Source organism: Ambystoma mexicanum, chromosome 13 (genome assembly GCF_040938575.1).
Source record: "Ambystoma mexicanum isolate Mex_15411 chromosome 13, UKY_AmexF1_1, whole genome shotgun sequence".
NCBI classification, from domain to species: domain Eukaryota; kingdom Metazoa; phylum Chordata; class Amphibia; order Caudata; family Ambystomatidae; genus Ambystoma; species Ambystoma mexicanum.
In genome coordinates, this window is record NC_090938.1 from 818216001 (window position 1) to 818241782 (window position 25782).

Genomic DNA, 25782 nt, shown 5'->3' on the forward strand with positions numbered 1-25782 from the left:
CCTGGGAGGGAGAGGGACCAGGGTGCATTATCTCTGGATGTGGACTAGAGAGCAGGGATCTATATCCCTGGGTGTGGAAGGGTGAGCAGGGCACTATACCGCTCGGAGAGGGACCAGGGTGCATTATCTCTGGATGTGGACTAGAGAGCAGGGATCTATATCCCTGGGTGTGGATGGGTGAGCAGGGCACTATACAACTGGGAGGGAGAGGGACCAGGGTGCATTATGTCTGGATGTGGACTAGAGAGCAGGGATCTATATCCCTGGGTGTGGAAGGCTTACCAGGGCACTATACCACTGGGAGAGGGACCAGGGTGCATTATCTCTGGGTGTGGACTAGAGAGCAGGGGTCTATATCCCTGGGTTAGGAAGGGTGAGCAGGGCACTATACCCCTGGGAGGGAGAGGGACCAGGGTGCATTATCTCTGGGTGTGGACTAGAGAGCAGGGGTCTATATCCCTGGGTGTGGAAGGGTGATCAGGGCACTATACCCCTGGGAGGGAGAGGGACCAGGGTGCATTATCTCTGGGTGTGGACTAGAGAGCAGGGGTCTATATCCCTGGGTGTGGAAGGGTGAGCAGGGCACTATACCCCTGGGAGGGAGAGGAACCAGGGTGCATTATCTCTGGATGTAGACTAGAGAGCAGGGGTCTATATCCCTGGGTGTGGAAGGGTGAGCAGGGCACTATACCCCTGGGAGGGAGAGGGACCAGAGTGCATTATCTCTGGATGTGGGCTAGAGAGCAGGGATCTATATCCCTGGGTGTGGAAGGGTGAGCAGGGCACTATACCCCTGGGAGGGAGAGGGACCAGGGTGCATTATCTCTGGATGTGGACTAGAGAGCAGGGATCTATATCCCTGGGTGTGGAAGGGTGAGCAGGGCACTATACCGCTCGGAGAGGGACCAGGGTGCATTATCTCTGGATGTGGACTAGAGAGCAGGGATCTATATCCCTGGGTGTGGATGGGTGAGCAGGGCACTATACAACTGGGAGGGAGAGGGACCAGGGTGCATTATGTCTGGATGTGGACTAGAGAGCAGGGATCTATATCCCTGGGTGTGGAAGGCTTACCAGGGCACTATACCACTGGGAGAGGGACCAGGGTGCATTATCTCTGGGTGTGGACTAGAGAGCAGGGGTCTATATCCCTGGGTTAGGAAGGGTGAGCAGGGCACTATACCCCTGGGAGGGAGAGGGACCAGGGTGCATTATCTCTGGATGTGGACTAGAGAGTAGGGATCTATATCCCTGGGTTAGGAAGGGTGAGCAGGGCACTATACCCCTGGGAGGGAGAGGGACCAGGGTGCATTATCTCTGGGTGTGGACTAGAGAGCAGGGGTCTATATCCCTGGGTGTGGAAGGGTGAGCAGGGCACTATACCCCTGGGAGGGAGAGGGACCAGGGTGCATTATCTCTGGGTGTGGACTAGAGAGCAGGGGTCTATATCCCTGGGTGTGGAAGGGTGAGCAGGGCACTATAACCCTGGGAGGGAGAGGGACCAGAGTGCATTATCTCTGGATGTGGGCTAGAGAGCAGGGATCTATATCCCTGGGTGTGGAAGGGTGAGCAAGGCACTATACCCCTGGGAGGGAGAGGGACCAGGGTGCATTATCTCTGGATGTGGACTAGAGAGCAGGGATCTATATCCCTGGGTGAGGAAGGGTGAGCAGGGCACTATACCCCTGGGAGGGAGAGGGACCAGGGTGCATTATCTCTGGATGTGGACTAGAGAGCAGGGATCTATATCCCTGGGTGAGGAAGGGTGAGCAGGGCACTATACCGCTGGGAGAGGGACCAGGGTGCATTATCTCTGGATGTGGACTAGAGAGCAGGGATCTATATCCCTGGGTGTGGAAGGGCGAGCAGGGCACTATACCCCTGGGAGGGAGAGGGACCAGGGTGTATTATCTCTGGATGTGGACTAGAGAACAGGGATCTATATCCCTGGGTGTGGAAGGGTTACCAGGGCACTATACCCCTGGGAGGGAGAGGGACCAGGGTGCATTATATCTGGATGAGCACTAGAGAGCAGGGATCTATATCCCTGGGTGTGGAAGGGTGAACAGGGCACTATATCGCTGGGAGAGGGGCCAGGGTGCATTATCTCTGGATGTGGACTAGAGAGCAGGGATCTATATCCCTGGGTGTGGAAGGGTGAGCAGGGCACTATACCCCTGGGAGGGAGAGGGACCAGGGTGCATTATCTCTGGTTGTGGACTAGAGAGCAGGGATCTATATCCCTGGGTGTGGAAGGGTGAGCAGGGCACTACACAACTGGGAGGGAGCGGGACCAGGGTGCATTATCTCTGGATGTGGACTAGAGAGCAGGGATCTATATCCCTGGGTGTGGAAGGGTTACCAGGGCACTATACCACTGGGAGAGGGACCAGGGTGCATTATCTCTGGATGTGGACTAGAGAGCAGGGATCTATATCCCTGGGTGTGAAAGGGTGAGCAGGACACTATATCGCTGGGAGAGGGACCAGGGTGCATTATCTCTGGATGTGGACTAGAGAGCACGGATCAATAACCCTGGGTGTGGAAGGGTGAGCAGGGCACTATACCCCTGGGAGGGAGAGGGACCAGGGTGCATTATCTCTGGGTGTGGACTAGAGAGCAGGGATCTATATCCCTGGGTTAGGAAGGGTGAGCAGGGCACTATACCCCTGGGAGAGGGACCAGGGTGCATTATCTCTGGGTGTGGACTAGAGAGCAGGGATCTATATCTCTGGGTGTGGAAGGGTGAGCAGGGCACTATACCCCTGGGAGAGGGACCAGGGCACATTATCTCTGGGTGTGGACTAGAGAGCAGGGATCTATATCCCTGGGTGTGGAAGGGTGAGCAGGGCACTATACCCCTGGGAGGGAGAGGGACCAGGGCGCATTATCTCTGGATGTGGACTAGAGAGCAGGGATCTATATCCCTGGGTGTGGAAGGGTGAGCAGGGCACTATATCCCTGGGAGAGGGACCAGGGTGCATTATCTCTGGGTGTGGATTAGGGAGCAGGGGTCTATACCCTGGGTTTGGAAGGGTGAGCAGGGCACTATACCGCTGAGAGAGGGACCAGGGTGCATTATCTCTGAGTGTGGACTAGAGAGCAGGGATCTATATCCCTGGGTTAGGAAGTGTGAGCAGGGCACTATACCCCTGGGAGGGAGAGGGACCAGGGTGCATTATCTCTGGGTGTGGACTAGAGAGCAGGGGTCTATAGCCTGGGTTTATAGTGCCCTGCTCACCCTTCCACACCCAGGGATATACACCCCTGCTCTCTAGTCCACATCCAGAGATAATGCACCCTGGTCCCTCTGCCTCCCAGGGGTATAGTGCCCTGGGTGTGGAAGGGTGAGCAGGGCACCATATGCCTGGGTTTGGAAGGGTGAGCAGGTCACTATACCGCTGGGAGAGGGACCAGGGCGCATTATCTCTGGGTGTGGACTAGAGAGCAGGGGTCTATATCCCTGGGTGTGGAGTAGAGAGCAGGGGTCTGTATCCCTGGGTGTGGAAGGGTGAGCAGGGCACCATACCGCTGGGAGAGGGACCAGGGTGCATTATCTCTGGATGTGTACTAGAGAGCAGGAATCTATAACCCTGGGTGTGGAAGGGTGAGCAGGGCACTATGATATGATATGATAGGTTATTTATAACGCGCTTAATACCCAGAGGTTTCTGAGCGCGGACCCGGGGATCGAACCTGTGTTGCTCCGTGTCGCCTTGGTTCAAAAGCGAGAACGTTGCCGCTGAGCTATCCTCCCGGACCGGCAGGGTCATAATGAGGCCCTAGGTCATGGGTGCACAATATACGGCCCGCGGGCCAGTTGCGGCCCGCCATGCTCTTTTGTCCGGCCCGCGAGGCACAAAGACTTTCCTAATGGAGGGCGGCCCGCGGCCGCCCTCCATTAGGAATGTCATTGTTGTCTTCCGGGCCGGACAAAACACTGGCCCTCATTGGCTCAGCACACACACGCCCTAGGTCTTCTTTCTTTAGCTTAGTTTGCAAGGTAGAGACATCCTCACTAGGATAGGGAAAGACAGGCGTTTATCCCAACCCTTTTTATTTTAATAAATGGTGAACTTTGAGAAAACTGTACCTTTGTGCCTGTCTCACATTTCTGACCCTTCACACACTGTTCTACAATCGACGACACCCCTCCACTGAAGTCCCTGTGACCCATGGTTCTACCATTGACGACACCCCTCCAATGGAAGGCCCTGTGACCCATGGGTCTACCATTGACGACACCCCTCCAATGGAAGGCCCTGTGACCCATGGGTCTACCATTGACGACACCCCTCCAATGGTAGGCCCAGTGACCCATGGGTCTACCATTGACGACACCCCTCCAATGGTAGGCCCAGTGACCCATGGGTCTACCATTGACGACACCCCTCCAATGGAAGGCCCAGTGACCCATGGGTCTACCATTGACAACACCCCTCCAATGGAAGGCCCTGTGACCCATGGTTCTACCATTAATGAGACCCCTCCAATGGAAGGCCCAGTGACCCATGGGTCTACCATTGACGAAACCCGTGACTGGAAGGCCCTGTGACCCATGGGTCTACCATTGAGGACGCCCCTCCTCTGGAAGGCCCTGTGACCCATGGGTCTACCATTGACGAAACCCTTGACTGGAAGGCCCTGTGACCCATGGGTCTACCATTGAGGACGCCCCTCCAGTGGAAGGCCCAGTGACCCATGGGTCTACCATTGACGAAACCCTTGACTGGAAGGCCCTGTGACCCATGGGTCTACCATTGAGGACGCCCCTCCTCTGGAAGGCCCTGTGACCCATGGGTCTACCATTGAGGACACCCCTCCAATGGAAGGCTGTTACCCATGGGTCTACCTTAGATAACAATGCTCATCCTGATCTCTCCCATGATCCATCTTCTCACGAAAGATCAAAGCCTCAACTCCTGTCCCCAAAGGGTAACAGTGAACATGTCTCATATGCCATGCCCATTCCATCTCAACCCGATTGATCTCACAGCTTTCACGTCACATGATCAACCTCCCAGCACATACATGTTTAATGTACCATGTCCATTCCAACTAACACCCAAGCCACTTCCGTGCACAAACATGCCTCATGTACCATACCAATACCATCTCGCACCAGATCAACATCCTAGCTCAAGCAGCTCTGGCATACCATGTTCATTCCATCTCATCCCCGATCGACCATCCCCACCATAAACATGTCTCTGGTACCAGGCCCCTTTCATCTCACATTGCATTGATATCCCAGCTCAAATCTGTCCCATGCACTGTGCCCATCTCATCTCACACCAAACCTACCTCCCAGCCTGTACATGTCTTATATGCCATGCCCATATCATCTCACACCTGACCGACTGTCCCATGCACCGTGCCCCTTCCATCCCCACCAAACCTACCTCCCAGCTTGTACATGTCTTATATGCCATGCCCATCTCATCTCACACCAAACCTACCTCCAAGCCTGTACATGTCTTATATGCCATGCCCATCTCATCTCACACCTGACCGACTGTCCCATGCACCGTGCCCCTTCCATCCCCACCAAACCTACCTCCCAGCTTGTACATGTCTTATATGCCATGCCCATCTCATCTCACACCTGACCGACTGTCCCATGCACCGTGCCTCTTCCATCCCCACCAAACCTACCTCCCAGCTTGTCCATGTCTTATATGCCGTGCCCATCTCATCTCACACCTGAACGACTGTCCCATGCACCGTGCCCCTTCCATCCCCACCAAACCTACCTACCAGCTTGTACATGTCTTATATGCCATGCCCATCTCACCTCACACCTGAACGACTGTCCCATGCACCGTGCCCATTCCATCTCACACCAAACCTACCTCCCAGCTTGTACATGTCTTATATGCCATGCCCATCTCATCTCACACCAAACCTACCTCCCAGCCTGTACATGTCTTATATGCCGTGCCCATCTCATCTCACACCTGAATGACTGTCCCATGCACCATGTCCATTCCATCTCACACCAAACCTACCTCCCAGCCTGTACATGTCTTATATGCCATGCCTATCTCATCTCACACCTGAACGACTGTCCCATGCACCGTGCCCCTTCCATCTCACACCAAACCTACCTGCCAGCTTGACCATGTCTTATATGCCGTGCCCATCTCATCTCACACCTGACCGACTGTCCCATGCACCGTGCCCCTTCCATCTCACACCAAACCTACCTCCCAGCTTGCACGTATTATCTGCCGTGCCCATCTCATCTCACACCTGAACGACTGTCCCATGCACCATGTCCATTCCATCTCACACCAAACCTACCTCCCAGCTTGTACATGTCTTATATGCCGTGCCCATCTCATCTCACACCTGAACGACTATCCCATGCACTGTGCCACTTCCATCCCCACCAAACCTACCTCCCAGCTTGTACATGTCTTATATGCCATGCCCATCTCATCTGACACCTGAACGATGGTCTCATGCACCGTGCCCGTTCCATCTCACACCAAACCTACCTCCCAGCTTGTACATGTCTTATATGCCATACCCATCTCACCTCACACCAAACCTACCTCCCAGCTTGTACATGTCTTTATGCCGTGCCCATCTCATCTCACACCTGACCGACTGTCCCATGCACCATGCCCATTCCATCTCACACCAACCTACCTCCCAGCTTGTACATGTCTTATATGCCATGCCCATCTCATCTCACACCTGAGCGACGGTCTTGGGTACGATGCCCATTGATTGTCTTTGCCAACTGTTACCAGACTGCCCAGAACTCTGCGATTTCTAATGCCCTTCCCTGGGAATGCATCGCCAGCCTTTCCCAAATGCCAATCTGCTCTAACCTGTTGGAAGGTTCCAGAGAGTTTAGGGATGACCATAATGATTGGCAGCCCAACAAGCGTGAAGAGAGCCAGTTTCCATGACATCCAGAGCATGAACACGTAGAGGGAGGTCACCCTCATAAAGTACCACATCAGCAGGCTCAGGTTCTGGCTCAGAGACTCGCTCATCGTATTCGTGTCAGTCGTGATCCGTGAAGTGATTTCTCCTGCAAACAAAGGAACGACAGGGCGGTTATCATTACGTAATTGCCAGCAGGAGGCTTGCTTAGAGGTGATCACTGTAGAGAGAAGGCAACAAATCAATGGGCCAGAGGAAGGGACATTCCTTCCAGCTACTAGAGGTGGTCATGCCCTCGTGGAGAGCGAAGGATAGAGCAGTAAAGAGACCAGACTCACATCTCACCCTCAATCCCTGCCCTTAGCCGTATGATAAGCAGCATATGGAGCAGTGCAGACCAGACTCACATCTCACGCTCAATCCCAGCCCCTGGCTATATGACAAGCAGCCCCCATCTCACCCTCAATCCCAGCCCCTGGCTATATGAAGAGCAGCATATGGAGCAGTAGAGACCAGACTCACATCTCACCCTCAATCCCAGCCCCTGGCTATATGACAAGCAGCCCCCATCTCACCCTCAATCCCAGCCCCTGGCTATATGAAGAGCAGCATATGGAGCAGTAGAGACCAGACTCACATCTCACACTCAATCCCAGCCCCTGGCTATATGACAAGCAGCCCCCATCTCACCCTCCATCCCAGCCCCTGGCTATATGACAAGCAGCCCCCCATCTCACCCTCAATCCCAGCCCCTGGCTATATGACAAGCAGCCCCCATCTCACCCTCAATCCCAGCCCCTGGCTATATGACGAGTAGCCCCATCTCACCCTCAATCCCAGCCCCTGGCTATGTGACGAGCAGCCCCATCTCACCCTCAATCCCAGCCCCTGGCTATATGAAGAGCAGCATATGGTGCAGTACAAAGACCAGACTCACATCTCACCCTCAATCCCAGCCCTTGGCCGTATGACGAGCACCATATGGAGCAGTACAGAGACAAGACTCACATCTCACCCTCAATCCCAGCCCCTAACTATATGACGAGCGGCATATGGAGCAGTACAGAGACCAGACTAACATCTCACCCTCAATCCCAGCCCCTAACTATATGACGAGCGGCATATGGAGCAGTACAGAGACCAGACTAACATCTCACCCTCAATCCCAGCCCCTAACTATATGACGAGCGGCATATGGAGCAGTACAGAGAACAGACTAACATCTCACCCTCAATCCCAGCCCCTAACTAAACGACGAGTGGCATATGGAGCGGTACAGAGACCAGACTTACATCTCACCCTCAATCCCCGCCCTTAGCCGTATGATAAGCAGCATATGGAGCAGTGCAGAGACCAGACTCACATCTCACCCTCAATCCCAGCCCCTAACTATACGACGAGTGGCATATGGAGCAGTACAGAGACCCGACTCACATCTCACCCTCAATCCCAGCCCCCGGCTATATGACGAGCAGCCCCCATCTCACCCTCAATCCCAGCCCCGGCTATGACTAGCAACATATGGGATTTTAAAGTCTCCTCCCACCGGGATTCCCCAGTCCCAGCAAAGGGAGATTTGTATGCCCCCTCCCACACAGGATTCTAAGGGCCATCTCATGGGGATGGCTAAGTCCCGGAAACTGGGGATTTCTGTGGCAGAGTACTTGGAGTTTTAAAGATACACAAGGTTGGAGGATGGGGCGGTGAAAATCAAATAATTTTGGAGAGTTTCAGGATTGAGGACTCTGAGGGAGGATAGGACAAAGGACCCATGGATTTGAACACTTATAATGTTGGGATTTCTTGACAGAGGATATGAGGAAATTAAGACTGAGGACTTAGTTAATTAAGTATGAAAGATGTGAGAATGTAAAGATCCTAAGTCCGTGGGAATTTAAGACCCAGCAGATGTCTGTATACTAGTATCAAGGAAGAGTGCCTGGGCCAATCATATGATTCAGGATGCAAGCAATAACTGGAGATAATGAACTGCATTCCAATCCATATGGTAGGATCGGTGCACCTCTTTGCTTGGTCCTTTAACTCATTCCCTGTGCCTTTATTGCCCAGTATAGCCCTCATCTGTGGCCATTCTGATTGTATTAAAACCAATGACAAAAGGATATTTTCGACCCAGAACTAGGTTATTTGGAATCCAGGATATGGAGTTCACAACCCACAATTGACGTGTTTTAGTAGCTGTACATGGGATATTCAAGATCCAGAAACAGGGATTTTAAGAACAATATACTTGTAGATTTCAGAACACTGAACTGCGAGTCTAGGAGTCTAGGACGGGATATTAAGGCCTAGGACTGGGGAGTTTATAGCTTTGCCACTTGTAATTTCCAATTCATGGGTTGGAGTGCATATCAGCTTCTTCTGGAGTTAAGGTGTTGTGATGAATCTGACAATGTCATCACTCCTTCCCCAGGGAAAGTCTCTCCCCATGTGTCCAAGGAAAGGCGGAAACTGCCCGACTCTGACCTGGGGGGAAGGGGGAGGCTACTTAAGGGAGGACCACATGGAGGGATAGGATCCCTGCTTCACAGGAGAGGCATCGCCAGATAAGGCATGGTATTCCCCCACTCCCTTTACACCCAGTGACCCCTCCTGGAAACCCCAAGCCCTAATGGCTTATTTTTAATGAGGCATTTGAACATCCCGGGAAGAAGAATAATGAAGCTCGGGAACATTCTCACGAGAAAATGCTAAATTGTACTGCGACGAGGAGGAGGGTCTGAGTAAGGGGAGATCACTTGTAGAAACCAAGGAGCTCGCTCTAGCTGTTGGGCTCAGCTGATTGGTAATAGCCCATTTTAACCACGTGGGGAGAGGTAATAGGAACCTGGTGTTTGTAATTGCAGTTAATTGCCTGACCCTGCCTGATATCATCAGTGGGACATGATGAATGTACTGCATGGGTGGTAATCTTCTTAGCCTCAGACCGCCTCTTCCTCGGCTCAGTATTTGTATAGGAAAGGGGATGAGGGTTGGGAAGTTGATATTTCCTATTAAAAAGGATGGGATAGGGGGTTAGGAAAGGGGGATACCCCGTTTCGCTAGTGGGTGCTCCCCCCCCCACTCCCTGAAGACCCCCCAGTCAAGCGATCCTCCTGCACTAGTCCAACCCCAGGGTCTGGATCCAAAGGTGATGGCCGTGCCCTGGCCACCTGACTAAGAGATCCTCGGGAACTAGACTGTGAGACACCCCCTGGTTTCTCACAATAACTTCTGTTTGTGAACTATAAATAAGCTGAGAAACTGGGGGGAATGGACGCCCCCCCTGAGGATTGTGGAGCCCCCACCTGAGGTTTGTGGAACTTGGATTGTTTCTTTGGGCATCTGTTTTGAACTTTGTGTTGGAACTGTGGAAAGAAACACAATTGGCCACTTAAGATACTATATACCTTTTCCCATTATTATAGGTTTAGAATGTAAAGGTCAGGTTAGGATTTCGGATCCAGGACAGAGAACTCTTTTGCTTTTGGACATTCCGACATGGACATGCTTTAGTTTCGTTGAGGCAGGGAACACCCACATAGTGAGGGGGCAGGATAGGCCTTTCTCCAAACCTCTTAACTTTAATAAAGGTTTAAAGCAATCAACACAATGCCCTTGTGTCCGAGTCCTGCTCCCGATTCCTTACAGTGTATTCTGGTCTCTCCTCGAATTCTGGGTTCTGCGCGGTTAGAAGTAGAGTTGGGCAGGGGATTTGTGCTTACCTGTAGGCAAGGTGTCGAAGAAGGCAATCTCCTGCCCCAGCACAGCTTTAAAGACCTGTCCCTGTATCCTCACATGGACCAGGCCCATCGTCCAGTAGTACAGGTTATCACAGAGGAACTCGGTCACTGCACTGTGGGGGACAGACAGAAGATAGAACACAGGGCCATTACCGCCAATATACAGAGGACTGCTGGGCTGCAAGATTTCCAATCTGGCCAGGCTGGCACAGTGGCATGATGGATACAGCTTCAGAACTGAAAAGAATGTTGGTGCATGCCATGCCAAAGAAAACAGACAGCATGCCTGCCAAGATATTCATGTCTTGTCACGAAGGCACGCTACAAGCTTCATAAACAGATGTACTGTGAAAGGTACACAGCAAGCTTCATTCAGAGATGTACTGTGAAAGGTACACTGCAAGCTTCATGCAGAGAGTTGCAGCGAAATGTACGCAGCAAGCTTCATACAGAGAGTTACTGTGAAAGATACGCTGCAAGCTTCATAAACAGATGCACTGCGAAAGGTACACTGCAAGCTTCATGCAGAGAGTTACAGCGAAAGGTACGCGGCAAGCTTCATACAGAGAGTTACTGCGAAAGGTATGCTGCAAGCTTCATGAACAGATGCACTGTGAAAGGAACGCTGCAAGCTTTATACATAGATGTACTGTGAAAGGTAGGCTGCAAGCTTTATACAGAGATTTACTGTGACATGTATGCTGCAAGCTTCATACAGAGATGTACTGTGAAAGGTATGCTGCAAGATGTATGCAGAGATGTACTATGAACGGTACGCTACAAGCTTCATAGAGAGATGTACTGTGAAATGTACGCCGCAAGCTTCATACAGAGATGTACTGTGAAAGGTGTGCTGCAAGCGTCATACAGAGAGGTACTGTGAAACGTACGCTGCAAGCTTCATACAGAGAGGTACTGTGAAACGTACGCTGCAAGCTTCATACAGAGATGGACTGTGAAAGGTACGCTGCAAGCTTCATACAGAGATGGGAAGGTACGCTGCAAGCTTCCAACAGAGATGTACTGTGAAAGGAACGCTGCATGCTTCCTACAGAGATGTACTGTGAAAGGAACGCTGCAAGCTTCCTACAGAGAGGTACTGTGAAAGGTATGCTGCAAGCCTCATGAACAGATGTACTGTAAAAGGTACGCTGCAAGCCTCATACAGAGATGTACAGTGAAAGGTACGCTGCAAGCTTCATACAGAGATGTACGGTGAAAGGTACGCTGCAAGCTTCATACAGTGATGTACAGTGAAAGGTACACTGCACGCTTTATGCAGAGATGTTCGGTAAAAGGTATGCTGCAAGCTTCATACAGAGATGTTTGGTGAAAGGTACACTGCAAGCTTCCTACAGAGAGTTACTGTGGACACCAATGAGTCATGGGAGACACCTTCTGCCACCACAAGCCTTAAACCCCAAATAATGGGGGAGGGGCATAGGTGATCACATGCTCTCTGCACATGATCTTCAAGAGTTACATTCACAATGTTTAAGGTAGATCCATCTTGCAGCCAGGAGATCGAGTGATCACGGATAAAAGGGAAGTGGTTACCATGCTTTTATACAGTGCTTTTCTGAGATACTCAAAAGCTATTTTGATTACATCTGCCAACCTATCAGAGTTGAGAACTTGGGACACTCCAGGTCCTAACACTGGACGTATATTGCGTCCATGCCCAACTTGTGCACTTGGCATGCTCCTAAGCCTGGCCAATAAAATCTTTTCTTAAATCCCTTTTATAGCTGGATGATTGGTGGACCTGCTCCAGGGCATCCTTAGCACGACTGATGCCAAGTATAGCGCATCCTGTAGCGTCATCAATTGACTCTGCATGGCGCTACGCAAGAATACAATGTGGGTCCATCTCAGAGGCATACGAGGGAATCCCCCTTTTGGAGTATTCTAGAATAAGTCTCCCTAACTCTGGGCTTCTGGGACATGAGGGCATGCAATGAGCAGGGGTTTCTGCAGGGTCTGGTGTGAAGGGAACTAGGGAGCCAATCACATCTCTTGGTGATCCTAAAAACTGGCCAAAGGTGGCACCAAAAGGTGAACCAACAGTCAATGAAAATGTGTGTTATGGTGCGTGAGACGGCGAGATGTAACCTAAAGATGGTGATGGGAGAGACAGTGATGATGGGAGAGAGACAGCCAGACGTTACCTAAAGATGGTGATGATGGGAGAGAGACGGCCAGATGTTACCTAAAGGTGGAGATGATGGGAGAGACAGTGATGATGGGAGAGAGACAGCCATATGTCACCTAAAGATGGTGATGATGGGAGAGAGGCGGCCAGATGTTACCTAAAGATGGTGATGGGAGAAACAGTGATGATGGGAGAGAGACGGCCACACATTACCTAATGATGGTGATGATGGGAGAGAGACGGCCAGATGTTACCTAAAGGTGGAGATGATGGGAGAGACAGTGATGATGGGAGAGAGACAGCCAGACGTTACCTAAAGATGGTGATGATGGGAGAGAGAGACAGTGATGATGTGACAGAGACGGCCAGACGTTACCTAAAGATGGTGATGATGGGAGAGAGACGGCCAGACGTTACGTAAAGATGGTGATGATGCGAGAGACAGTGATGATGGGAGAGAGTCGGCCAGACGTTACCTAAAGATGGTGATGATGGGAGAGACAGTGATGATGGGAGAGAGACGGCCAGACGTTACCTAAAGATGGTGATGATGAGAGAGACAGTGATGATGGGAGAGAGACGGCCAGACGTTACCTAAAGATGGTGATGATGGGCGAGAGAGACGGCCAGACGTTACCTAAAGATGGTGATGATGGGAGAGACATGGATGATGGGAGAGAGACGGCCAGACGTTACCTAAAGAAGGCGATGATGTGAGAGAGATGGCCAGATGTTACCTAAAGATGGTGATGAGAGAGACAGTGATGATAGGAGACGGCCAGATGTTACCTAACGATGGTGATGATGGGAGAGAGAGACGGCCAGACGTTACCTAAAGATGGTGATGATGGGAGAGACAGTGATGATGGGAGAGACGGAGAGACGTTACCTAACTAAAGATGGTGATGATGGAGAGGGGCAGTGATGATGTGAGAGGGATGGCCAGATGTTACCTAAAGATGGGGAGGATGAGAGAGACAGTGATGATGGGAGAGAGACGGCCAGATGTTACCTAAAGATGGTGATGATGGGGGAGAGAGAGAGAGAGAGACGGCCAGACGTTACCTAAAGATGGTGATGATGGGAGAGACAGTGATCATGGGAGAGAGACGGCCAGATGTTACCTAAAGATGGTGATGATGGGAGAGAGACGGAGAGACGTTACCTAAAGATGGCGATGATGGGAGAGAGACGGCCAGATGTTACCTAAAGATGGTGATGATGGGAGAGAGACGGCCAGACGTTACCTAAAGATGGTGATGATGAGAGAGACAGTGATGATGGGAGAGAGCCGGCCAGATGTTACCTAAAGATGGTGATGATGGGCGAGAGAGACCGTGATGATAGGAGAGAGACGGCCAGACGTTACCTAAAGATGGTGATGATGAGAGAGACAGTGATGATGGGAGAGAGACGGCCAGATGTTACCTAAAGATGGTGATGATGGGCGAGAGAGACAGTGATGATAGAAGAGAGACGGCCAGACGTTACCTAAAGATGGTGATGATGGGAGAGACATGGATGATGGGAGAGAGACGGCCAGACATTACCTAAAGAAGGCGATGATGTGAGAGAGATGGCCAGATGTTACCTAAAGATGGTGATGAGAGAGACAGTGATGATGGGAGAGAGACGGCCAGACGTTACCTAAAGAAGGCGATGATGTGAGAGAGATGGCCAGATGTTACCTAAAGATGGTGATGATGGGTGAGAGACGGAGAGACGTTACCTAACTAAAGATGGTGATGATGGAGAGGGGCAGTGATGATGTGAGAGGGATGGCGAGATGTTACCTAAAGATGGTGATGATGAGAGAGACGGCCAGACGTTACCTAAAGATGGTGATAAGAGAGAGATGATGGGAGAGAGACAGCCAGACGTTACCTAAAGATGGTGATGATAGTCATAGCTTTAATGGCGCCAACGAAGGCTGAAGGGTCTTCCTCCTCCTTCCCGATCCAGTCCGTCATTCTACCCGTGTAATAGGGCAGCACCATTTCACCTGCAAACAAGGAACAATGGTTTTATTCAATTTATAGAGCACTTTTACCCGGAGGAGGACACAGTTATTACAGAGTCTGAAACCAATTCATGCAATATTAGGAATGCTTTCTGCGGTAGTTACAAAGATGCTTCCATGAGTGAGGAAGATCACCAAAGAGGTATGGGCCGAGGTAAAGCATTTCACAAACCTGGCGCCAGGAGGAATTAAGAGCAAAAGAGGCAGAGTGGGGTGATTATGGGGCAGTCACAAGACAGAGAAGCCGAGAGGAGAGAAACAGGAGTAGAGGCAGAGATAAGAGAGGAGAGATATGGGGTGGTGCAAGGGAGCATATGCCTGTAAATACTGCAAGAAGTCCAGAGGAGAAAAGTAGAAGTAGAGAGGAGAGATATGGGGTGGGGCAGAGGAGCATATGCCTGTAAATACTGCAAGAAGCTGAGAGGAGAGAAGCAGGAGTAGAGGCAGAGATAAGAGGAGAGATATGGGGTGGTGCAAGAGAGCATATGCCTGTAAATACTGCAAGAAGCCCAGAGGAGAAAAGTAGAAGTAGAGAGGAGAGATGTGGGGTGGGGCAAGGGAGCATATGCCTGTAAATACTGCAAGAAGTCCAGAGGAGAAAAGTAGAAGTAGAGAGGAGAGATGTGGGGTGGGGCAAGGGAGCATATGCCTGTAAATACTGCAAGAAGAAGCTAAGAGGAGAGAAACAGGAGTAGAGGCAGAGATAAGAGGGGAGAGATATGGGGTGGTGCAGAGTATCATATACCTGTAAATACTGCAAGAAGAAGCTAAGAGGAGAGAAGCAGGAGTAGAAGTAGAGATAAGAGGGGAGAGATATGGGGTGGGGCAAGGTAGCGTATGTCTGTAAATGCTGTAAGAAGAAGCTGAGAGGAGGAAACAGGAGCAGAGATAAGAGAGGAGAGATATGGGGTGGGGCAAGGGAGCATATGCCTGTAAATACTGCAAGAAGAAGCTAAGAGGAGAGAAGCAGGAGTAGAAGTAGAGATAAGAGGGGAGAGATATGGGGTGGGGCAAGGTAGCGTATGTCTGTAAATGCTGTAAGAAGAAGCTGAGAGGAGGAAACAGGAGTAAAAGTAGAAGTAGAGAGGAGAGATATGGGGTGGGGCAAGGGAGCATATGCCTGTAAATACTGCAAGAAGCTGAGAGGAGAGAAACAGGAGTAGAGGCAGAGATAAGAGGAGAGATATGGGGTGGGGCAAGGTAGCGTATGTCTGTAAATGCTGTAAGAAGAAGCTAAGAGGAGAGAAGCAGGAGTAGAAGTAGAGATAAGAGGGGAGAGATATGGGGTGGTGCAGAGTATCATATACCTGTAAATACTGCAAGAAGCTGAGAGGAGAGAAACAGCAGTAGAGGCAGAGATAAGAGAGGAGAGGAGAGATATGGGGTGGGGCAAGGAAGCATATACCTGTAAATACTGCAAGAAGCTGAGAGGAGGAAACAGGAGTAGAAGTAGAGATGGAAGAGGAGAGATCTGGTGTGGTGCGGGGCAACATATGCCTGTAAATACTGCAAGAATAAGCTAAGAGGAGGAAACAGGAGCAGAGATAAGAGAGGAGAGGTATGGTGTGGTGCAAGGGAGTGTACGCCTGTAAATACTGCAAGAAGCTGAGAGGGAGAAACAGGAGTAGAAGTAGAGATAGGAGAGGAGAGATGGGGTGGTTCAAGGTAGCGCATTCCAGTAAATACTGCAAGAAGAAGCTGAGAGTGACATATGCACAGGACTGGGGGCCAATTGAGATGATCTGGAAGGGAGGACGTGTGAACACCCTCATGGATAGAGAACAGGAACGCACGTGTGTAGAATCCACTGGAGAAGAGCCCCCGGAGGAAGACCATGGGAGGAGAGGCCCCCAGAGGAAGACCATGGGAGGAGAGGCCCCCAGACGAAGACCATGGGAGGAGAGGCCCCCAGAGGACGATCATGGGAGGAGAGGCCCCCAGAGGAAGACCATGGGAGGAGAGGCCCCCAGACGAAGACCATGGGAGGAGAGGCCCCCAGAGGACGATCATGGGAGGAGAGGCCCCCAGACGAAGACCATGGGCGGAGAGGCCCCCAGAGGACGACCATGGGAGAGGACGACCATGGGAGGAGAGGCCCCCAAAGGACGACCATGGGAGGAGAGGCCCCCAGAGGAAGACCATGGGAAGACCATAATAATTGGGCATTTATATAGCGCTACGAACTCTCCGGTATCTGAGCGCTACTTATTATTACCCACGGTGTGTGGTGCTCATTTATCGACCTCAGAGGATGAAAGGCTGAGTTTGGCCCCGCCGGGATTCGAACCTGCGTTAGCAGGATCTGCACGGATGTCAAAGCGAGCGCTCTACTCACTGTGCCACTTGACCAGCTACCATGGGAGGAGAGGCCCCCAGAGGAAGACCATGGGAGGAGAGGCCCCCAGAGGAAGACCATGGGAGGAGAGGCCCCCAGAGGAAGACCATGGGAGAAGAGCTCCCAGAGGAAGACCATGGGAAGAGAGCCCCCTGAGGAAGACCATGGGAAGAGAGCCCCCAGAGGAAGACCATGGGAAGAGAGCCCCCAGAGGAAGACCATGGGAGAAGAGGCCCATGGAAAGACCATTGGAGAAGAGCCCCCAGAGGAAGACCATGGGAGAAGAGCCCCCAGAGGAAGACCATGGGAGAAGAGCCCCCAGAGGAAGACCATGGGAGAAGAGCCCCCAGAGGAAGACCATGGGAGAAGAGCCCCCAGAGGAAGACCATGGGAGAAGAGGCCCAGAGGAAGACCATGGGAGGAGAGGCCCAGAAGTTAACAAGAGAGAGACACAGTTATAAATGTTTAGTTGGAGTGCTGTCAACACTAAGAGCCCAGGATAGCCCTACCCACGTGCTATGAAACCCAGATCCCACAGGGTACGACCACAGTGTTGAACTTACTCAAACAGGACAGAACCACCAACACAGCAACGAGGAGGAAGCGACCGAGCTCTGGCTTCATGCAGGAGAAGAGCCTGCCCAGCGAGGCAGAGGGCTGCTTCTCCTTGACCTCCATCTGGAAGGGGGATAAGTGATGCCAGACCAGGGCCATCACCAAAGTGACCACATGGGTTGAGGCAAGAACATCCCACCGCCCCCATCCGTAGAGACATTCTGTGGCTGCGGGAAACGTAGCCGCCATGCTCACAGTCACATAGCAGGGGAGCAGGAGGCTGAGGGTCGCAGTGGACAAGAGGAGTGCCCGCCGCAGTCCCTCAGGAAGGTGCATACTCAGCACATGGACTGCATAAGTTAGGAGTCCCCAACGGGCCAGAGAGGCGACCCAGATGACGAGTACAGGCTCCTGAAGGCCAACAAGAGGACAGAACCACTGAAGAAGGTTCAGCACCAAGACATCCAGGACCGGCAAGAACCACAGCGCGGATGGAAACTCCATGCTCCAGCAAAGTCAAACCTACAGAACAGAAAAGAACAGGGGTTCAGTGCAGACACACAAGTGCAGCTTATACACATGCACCTCACAGACAGTAACCTCTCCACTATTCATAGTAAAACCCAAGAGACCAGACACACCAGTGCAGCTAATACACACCCAACAGAGACCAGACACACCAGTGCAGCTAATACACAAGGACCTCACAGACAGTAACCAGAAAAACTCAACCCCTCCACCAGTGCAAGGAGAACCCAGCAGAGACTAGACACACAAGCGCAGCTCATGCACACCCAGCAGAGACCAGACACACAAGTGCAGCTAATGCACACCCAGCAGAGACCAGACACACAAGCGCTGCTAATACACACTCAGCACAGACAGACACACAAGTGCACCTTATACACATGAAGCTAACACACAGTAACCAGAATATTCAACCACTCCACCATTCATAGGAAACCCCAACAAAGACCAGGCACACAGGTACAGCTCATACACAGGAACCTCACACACAGTAACTGTGACAAAGGATTCTCCTATGCACGAGTACAAGGATGAGTAGTGGTGAAAATGACAACTCGGCATTCACACTTCTACAAACCAAGAGCCAATGCAATCATAAAGGTAAAACAGGCACAGTTAAGAGATATACCTCCTTCGACTTTTGTGGCGACGTTGGCCGAGGGAAGGCTATGTTCTTAAGAGGGGTGTTAATGTGAACCAGTAGTCACCCAAACAATACAGTAATATAGTCCAAAATAAATGGAATGTCCAATCAAGGTTCTATAAAAATATATGTACTAAAATCAAACACAGCACCTGCAGTGAAACCATCTAAAAAAAAACACTGTACGAAACCCAACCCTGTGGAAGAACGGAGAAGATGCTACAGACCGAAGAATGTAGCACTTGGCGTATGAATACAGGGGTGATGGGCAAATTACTAGCCCTAAAACAGATACGTCTTTGCATGAAAAAAGTTGAAAAAGTGACGTAACCAGTCCCTAGGGCCCAAATGGACCATAGGGGCAGTTATTGGGCAACAGTACCTCATTTTGGGTCTTTGGCGGGTTAAAGTCCTCAAACCCGGCTTCAAGCAGTGATGCCAGTGGAAAAAGCTCAATGTGGACACAGTGGATTGTGTGGCCCCAAGCAGCAAGCGGACGTCGAGCTGGTTCAAATACCGTACCTCCTTGCGGCTCGAAGGCGGCATTCAGTGTTGCAGGTTGAGGTGCTCACCAAGATCTCTTCAATGTCAAGTCGGGGTGTAACCGCCGGGAAGGATCGAAGAGTGACACTCGAGCGGTTCGAGATGACAGGCGGTGGTTGTCGAAATGGTGATCATGTTGCTCTGATGTATGGTTCACCGAAGCAACAGTTTGAGGGGTGAGTAATGGTGTAACCCCCGGTCGGGGTCGGCAAGTGACTCTCCAGTGGTTCAAGTCGGGTCCCAGTGGCTAGCGGCTGATTGTGCCTAGCAGGTGATGGGCTCAGCAAGGACACAGGAGGATAGCTCAGGGGCACATGCTCGGCTTGGAAGCAAGTCGACACTGAGCACCACAGGTTCGATCCCCGGGTCCGCGTTTAGAAACCTCTGGGTATTAAGCACGTTATAAATAACCTATCATATCATATATCAATGCAGCTTCGAGCAGCTCAATGTACAATCAATTATTTCAAGGTTCGGAGGAGTGCCAGAAAGTAGCAACGCTGGGATCCCTCTGCATTGAATTCGCTATGATGGCCGTCCGACTGGTTCTGAAGCAGCGGAATGGGGAATGTTAGGGAGAATCTCTGTTTAGGCTGAATTTCCTAACCTAGTGAGTCCCCCAGCAGCTTTGCTGGATTTTTAGGGTTTATTTTTTTCTCCTGCCAAGAGTGAGACTCTTTTACCCTCACTCTTGGGCATGATTTGAGTGTGTGTCTTTGATTCTAGATGTGTTTAATAGGCTATGGGGTCTTTTACTCCATAGGGCTTCATGTGTTTTTGTGATGTGTGTTACACAGCACCCTCAGTGCAGTAACACAGGGGTGTCATAGTGACTCCCCAGTATAGACTCCATACCCTGGGACTGACTACTGTCTCCCAGGGTCTGTAAAGTCACCATTGACTTTACTAGTCTTAAATTCTGAACAGAACCAGTACAAACCATCATATTGTGGACGTACTGGCTGGGGCAATTCGATTGCCCCGGGGTCTGTTAGTTGAGGGGGCACGTCTCTGTCCCTCCTGATCGAGTTTTGGCTGGTGGCAGTGGATACTACTTTTTATATTCAACCGCGAATATTTCTCAATGGGATTTTCCCATTGTTCGAGGCTACTATCTTTATTTATTTAATTACGATAGCCTCGAACATAACGCTGGTTTATTTAATTAATATTAATTCTCCGGTTGGTGTTTTTTGCCAAAACGCAGTTCTAAAATGGCGTTTGTGTTCCCTTCTGTGACTCCAACCCAAGTCGAGCCCTTTGTTCCACTTTTTGGCGGCTTCTCCACAGAAGCCCTCCAAAGTGGTGCCACTCTGTCCGTGGTACTTAAGAGGGGTGGAGGCGGATTTAGGCACCCTGGACTGAGTTGCCTAGGCAACTCAAGTCGCACTCCGTCCTGATTGGCCCAAGTGGTGATGTTTGAGTGACAGCTAGGCTGAGTGAATGGGGGTTTTCTGCATAAAAGCAGGGCTTTGGGGACTGGAACTTCAGAAGTCGCCACAGGACCAAGAATCCGACAAGGGAGAAGCTGAGCCGACCTGCCACGACGACACCACTGGTGGAGCCCTGCTGGACCGTCTCACCACTTTTCCCAATGACAGAGGAGATCTCCCGCCGGAGAGTCTTCTTCCTTTGACTGGTGGGGATAACCAGTTTCACTGTCTTTTCGCCTTCCCGACCTATCTCGTGGCCGCCTTGCCTGTGCCAAGCACCCCGGCAACCAGGATACCACGTTTTACCACGACCGCGAATTAAAGGGTAATACCTTTAACCGGAAAACTCTGCGGCTGGTTTCTTCCCTGGCAGTGCAACGACCTTCATCTTTCCTCCAAGTCGAGATCTTCTCTTCCCCTGGACGACGACGAAACTTGCACCCGCTGCCAGGAACAACTGCCACCGCTGGAGGATCCTTCCCACTTAAGGTACCGTGTCCCGCCCGGCTTCCCTTGCCACCGACTGTACGGGGTAGATTTAGCCCCGGGCTTTCGAACCTGGGTTAGCCTGAGACACCATGGCTAAACTTTTCTGAGCCTCTCTAAACTCTTTTCGAACTCTCTGCAAGACTTTCTAAGCCTAGTGTAACTGTGTGATCTTGGGCAATTTGTTCTCTGCTCTCTCTAAGAGTGGGCCCAGCCTATGGACTTTGGCTCACAGGTGACTTTTGCTCTTCTGCCTTGCTAATAGTGTTCCTAAAGCTTAGAGTGGTATACCTTCCCATATTCTGTCTTTTTCCCTCCCTTCTTCATGAACTTGTTGGAGTGCCATCTATAGTTCAGCACTCACCTCTGTATGAAAATAAGTGGTGTTAACTAAGACTTATCTGATAAGGAACAAGGGTTGTATATATTATAATAGTAACTGGGCCTCATTACGACCCAGGCGGTAAGTTACCGCCTGGGCCGTGACTTTACCACCATGGCGTAAACTACGTTTACGCCATGGTGGTTGGCGGACTTACCGCCCCATTCCGACCTTGGCGGGGCGGTAAGTCCCCAATCCCCATTTACCCTTCCCCATTCCCATTTTTGCCCCATAGGGCATAATGGGAGTGGGGAAGGCGTTAATTACGCCACCGTAAATTACGGTGGCGTAATTAACTCCATGGTCCCTTAGCGCCATGGATTTTAACACCCGCTAAAAGCGGGTGTTAAAACCTCCATGGCGCTAAGGGACCTCGTAATTGGCGGTAAGGGGTCGGCGCAGCTAACGCTGGCGTAAACCCCTTACCGCCAGGGTCGTAATGAGGCCCACTGTGTTTAGAGTGTTTTACAATAAGAGTGCTGGAGTGTTTCAAACAGTGTGTTTTTAAATAAATAATTATATACTTTGATACCAAAGCTCTGGTCAGTGTTTGCTTGTATTATTGTACCTGAGTGCCTATTGTGTATACTTTTTACTACCTAACTCTTCTTGAGGGAAGTCTGACTGCTCAGCCACAGCTACCAGGTAAATCTGGGTGGTACAGACTGCTACCAAGTGGGTTTACTGCTAACACCTGTAGTCCTAAATCTTTTGCAGTGTTCCCAAAGGGAGCTGCACAGGTTTCTGCCTAACAGGGAGCCTTAGCAGATCTGGTCCTCCAGGTGCTGTGAGTCCCAATTCAGGGGCTTGAGGACAGAGCAAGTCCTTTCAGGGTCTGTTCTACGAGCCCTGGGAGATTTCGGTGCAGCGTGGCAGGTACTGGTTCACAGCAAAATGTCACCCCCAATGTATCCTGGGAGTGGGTAGAGCTCTCCTCTGCCTTGGATTGCTCCTTCTTCACCTCAGTGGTTGAGGACTTTGGAAAGATCTTCTCACTACTCTAACTCTGCCCCTTCCCTTCTCACCAAGATCAAAGGCCCTTAGAAGTACAGCACCCTGATGTGAGGCTACTCCCTTTGAATGGGTGTGCCACTTTCATACCTGGGCCCAGGGCAGCTATGTCTGAAAGAGGGCATTAACTACCCTAACAAAGAGATCAAAGAAGAGGCAGGGTCATCCCGGTTCCTGTCCCATCATTTGGCAGGCTCAGTCCGTCCGGCCAGAATACATATCAGTTTCCACAGCTAAGCTGACTCACAGGAGCGGAAACATGTGAAATATCAAATTGGATGTGGCTGTCGCTGCAACTGTCAAATGGACAACTGTGACCACTGAACCTGCTCTGTGCCAGTGGTAGAGAAGGTGCTGCAAATCAGGATATGGGTGCAGCAGGACCCAGATGCACACCATGCTTTAGGCACGGAGCTTATGAAAGGGGAATCTATCTGATCAGGAGATTTGCCTTTCAGAGATCAAATTACCTGCATCATTTCTTTTTTTTTTTTTTTTTTTATAAAATTGAAAAGCCAGGGCTTCCATACCCTTGCCAAATGGTAATCTGTCACAGTAACCAGAACATTCAAACTCTTCACCTGTACAATGTGAACCAAGCAAAGCCCAGAGACCAGTCCAGCCAATACACTCCCAGCAGAGACCAGTGCGGCAATACACTCCCAGCAGAGACCAGTGCAGCTAATACACACCCAACCGAGACCAACCGAGCAGAGACCAGTGCAGCTAAAACACTGCCAGCAGAGACCAGTGCGGCCAATACACACCCAGCAGAGACCAGTGCAGCAAAGACACACCCAGCAGTCAGCCCAGTGCAGCAAAGACACACCCAGCAGTCAGCCCAGTGCAGCAAAGACACACCCAGCAGAGACCAGTGCAGCAAAGACACACCCAGCAGTCAGCCCAGTGCAGCAAAGACACACCCAGCAGTCAGCCCAGTGCAGCAAAGACACACCCAGCAGTCAGCCCAGTGCAGCAAAGACACACCCAGCAGTCAGCCCAGTGCAGCAAAGACACACCCAGCAGTCAGCCCAGTGCAGCAAAGACACACCCAGCAGTCAGCCCAGTGCAGCAAAGACACACCCAGCAGTCAGCCCAGTGCAGCAAAGACACACCCAGCAGTCAGCCCAGTGCAGCAAAGACACACCCAGCAGTCAGCCCAGCGCAGCAAAGACACACCCAGCAGTCAGCCCAGCGCAGCAAAGACACACCCAGCAGTCAGCCCAGCGCAGCAAAGACACACCCAGCAGTCAGCCCAGCGCAGCAAAGACACACCCAGCAGTCAGCCCAGCGCAGCAAAGACACACCCAGCAGTCAGCCCAGCGCAGCAAAGACACACCCAGCAGTCAGCCCAGCGCAGCAAAGACACACCCAGCAGTCAGCCCAGCGCAGCGAAGACACACCCAGCAGTCAGCCCAGTGCAGCGAATGCACACCCAGCAGTCAGCCCAGTGCAGCGAATACACATCCAGCAGTCAGCCCAGTGCAGCAAAGACACACCAAGCTGTCAGCCCAGTGCAGCAAAGACACACCCAGCAGTCAGCCCATGCAGCTAATACACACCCAGCAACGAGCAGTGTTGCAAATACACATCCAGCAGAGAGCAGTGTTGCAAATACACACCCAGCAGAGACCAGTGCAGCAAATACACAGCCAGCCGAGACCAGTGCAGCTAATACACAGCCAGCCGAGACCAGTGCAGCTAATACACTCCCAGCAGAGACCAGTGCAGCCAATACACTCCCAGCAGAGGCCAGTGCAGCCAATACACTCCCAGCAGAGGCCAGTGCAGCCAATACACTCCCAGCAGACACCCGTGCAGCCAATACACTCCCGGCAGAGACCAGACACACAAGTGCAGCTAATACACTCCCAGCAGAGACCAGACACATACGTGCAGCTAATACACACCCAGCAGAGACCAGTGCAGCCAATACACTCCCAGCAGAGACCAGTGCAGCCAATACACTCAAGCGCTGCTAATCCACAGGTACCTCAGACACAGTCACGAGAACATTCAACATCTTCACCATTCATAGCAAAACACAGCAGAGACCAGACACACAGATGCAGCTAATACGCATGCAGCTCACACAGAGTAACCAGAGCATTAAACCCCTCCACTATGCATAGGAGCACCCAGCTCTGTAAGAACAGAATGGGTTCATGAGTCCCTGTCGTCCTGCATTCTGTGCTCTATGAAGGCGCCCCGTCACCCATGCACGGCTTTCCTCCTGGAAGCCGCCCTGTCACCCATGCACGGCTTGCCTCCTTGGAGGCGCCCTCTAATCCATGCCCAGCTTTCCTCCTGGAAGCCGGAGCAGATTTGCCCCCTCACCTTTCTTGGGAAGCGTGGGGTTGTGTATGCCACGATTGCAGCATGAGTGATTGTGGCAGAGCGTGCACCGCGTGTCTGTGCCGCCAGGGAAGTGTGGGATTGTGTATAATGCCAGGATTGCAGCGTGAGTGAGTGTGGCAGAGTGTGCACGTGTTTCTGTGCCACCAGGGAAGTGTGGGAGTGTGTATGCCAGGATTGCAGCGTGAGTGATTGTGGCAGAGTGTGTACGTGTTTCTGTGCCCCCAGGGAAGTGTGGGATTGTGTATAATGCCCGGATTGCAGCGTGAGTGATTGTGGCAGAGTGTGTACGTGTTTCTGTGCCGCCAGGGAAGTGTGGGAGTGTGTATGCCAGGATTGCAGCGTGAGTGATTGTGGCAGAGTGTGTACGTGTTTCTGTGCCCCCAGGGAAGTGTGGGATTGTGTATAATGCCAGGATTGCAGCGTGAGTGATTGTGGCAGAGTGTGCACGTGTTTCTGTACCCCCAGGGAAGTGTGGGATTGTGTATAATGCCCGGATTGCAGCGTGAGTGATTGTGGCAGAGTGTGCACGTGTTTCTGTACCCCCAGGGAAGTGTGGGATTGTGTATGATGCCCGGATTGCAGCGTGAGTGATTGTGGCAGAGTGTGCACGTGTTTCTGTGCCCCCAGGGAAGTGTGGGATTGTGTATGATGCCAGGATTGCAGCGTGAGTGATTGTGGCAGAGTGTGCACGTGTTT

At 51.5% G+C, this 25782-nt stretch overlaps 1 protein-coding gene across 5 annotated transcripts in view; it reads right to left on the reverse strand.

Annotated features, from left to right (window-relative positions):
- The window catches only part of LOC138522061 (antigen peptide transporter 1-like), a 151711-nt gene that overhangs the window by 86490 nt on the left and 39439 nt on the right, over positions 1-25782 (reverse strand). For 4 of the 5 annotated variants that reach the window (XM_069635301.1, XM_069635298.1, XM_069635299.1 and 1 more), the window contains exons 2-5: positions 17711-18224; positions 14677-14794; positions 10623-10753; positions 6840-7045 (exon numbers count right to left, since the gene is read on the reverse strand). In XM_069635301.1, the coding sequence (XP_069491402.1) occupies positions 6840-7045; positions 10623-10753; positions 14677-14794; positions 17711-18206 (951 nt within the window). In that variant the 5' untranslated portion in view covers positions 18207-18224. The remainder of the gene's footprint in view (positions 1-6839; positions 7046-10622; positions 10754-14676; positions 14795-17710; positions 18225-25782) is intronic. The other variant, XM_069635302.1, reaches the window with a different exon arrangement.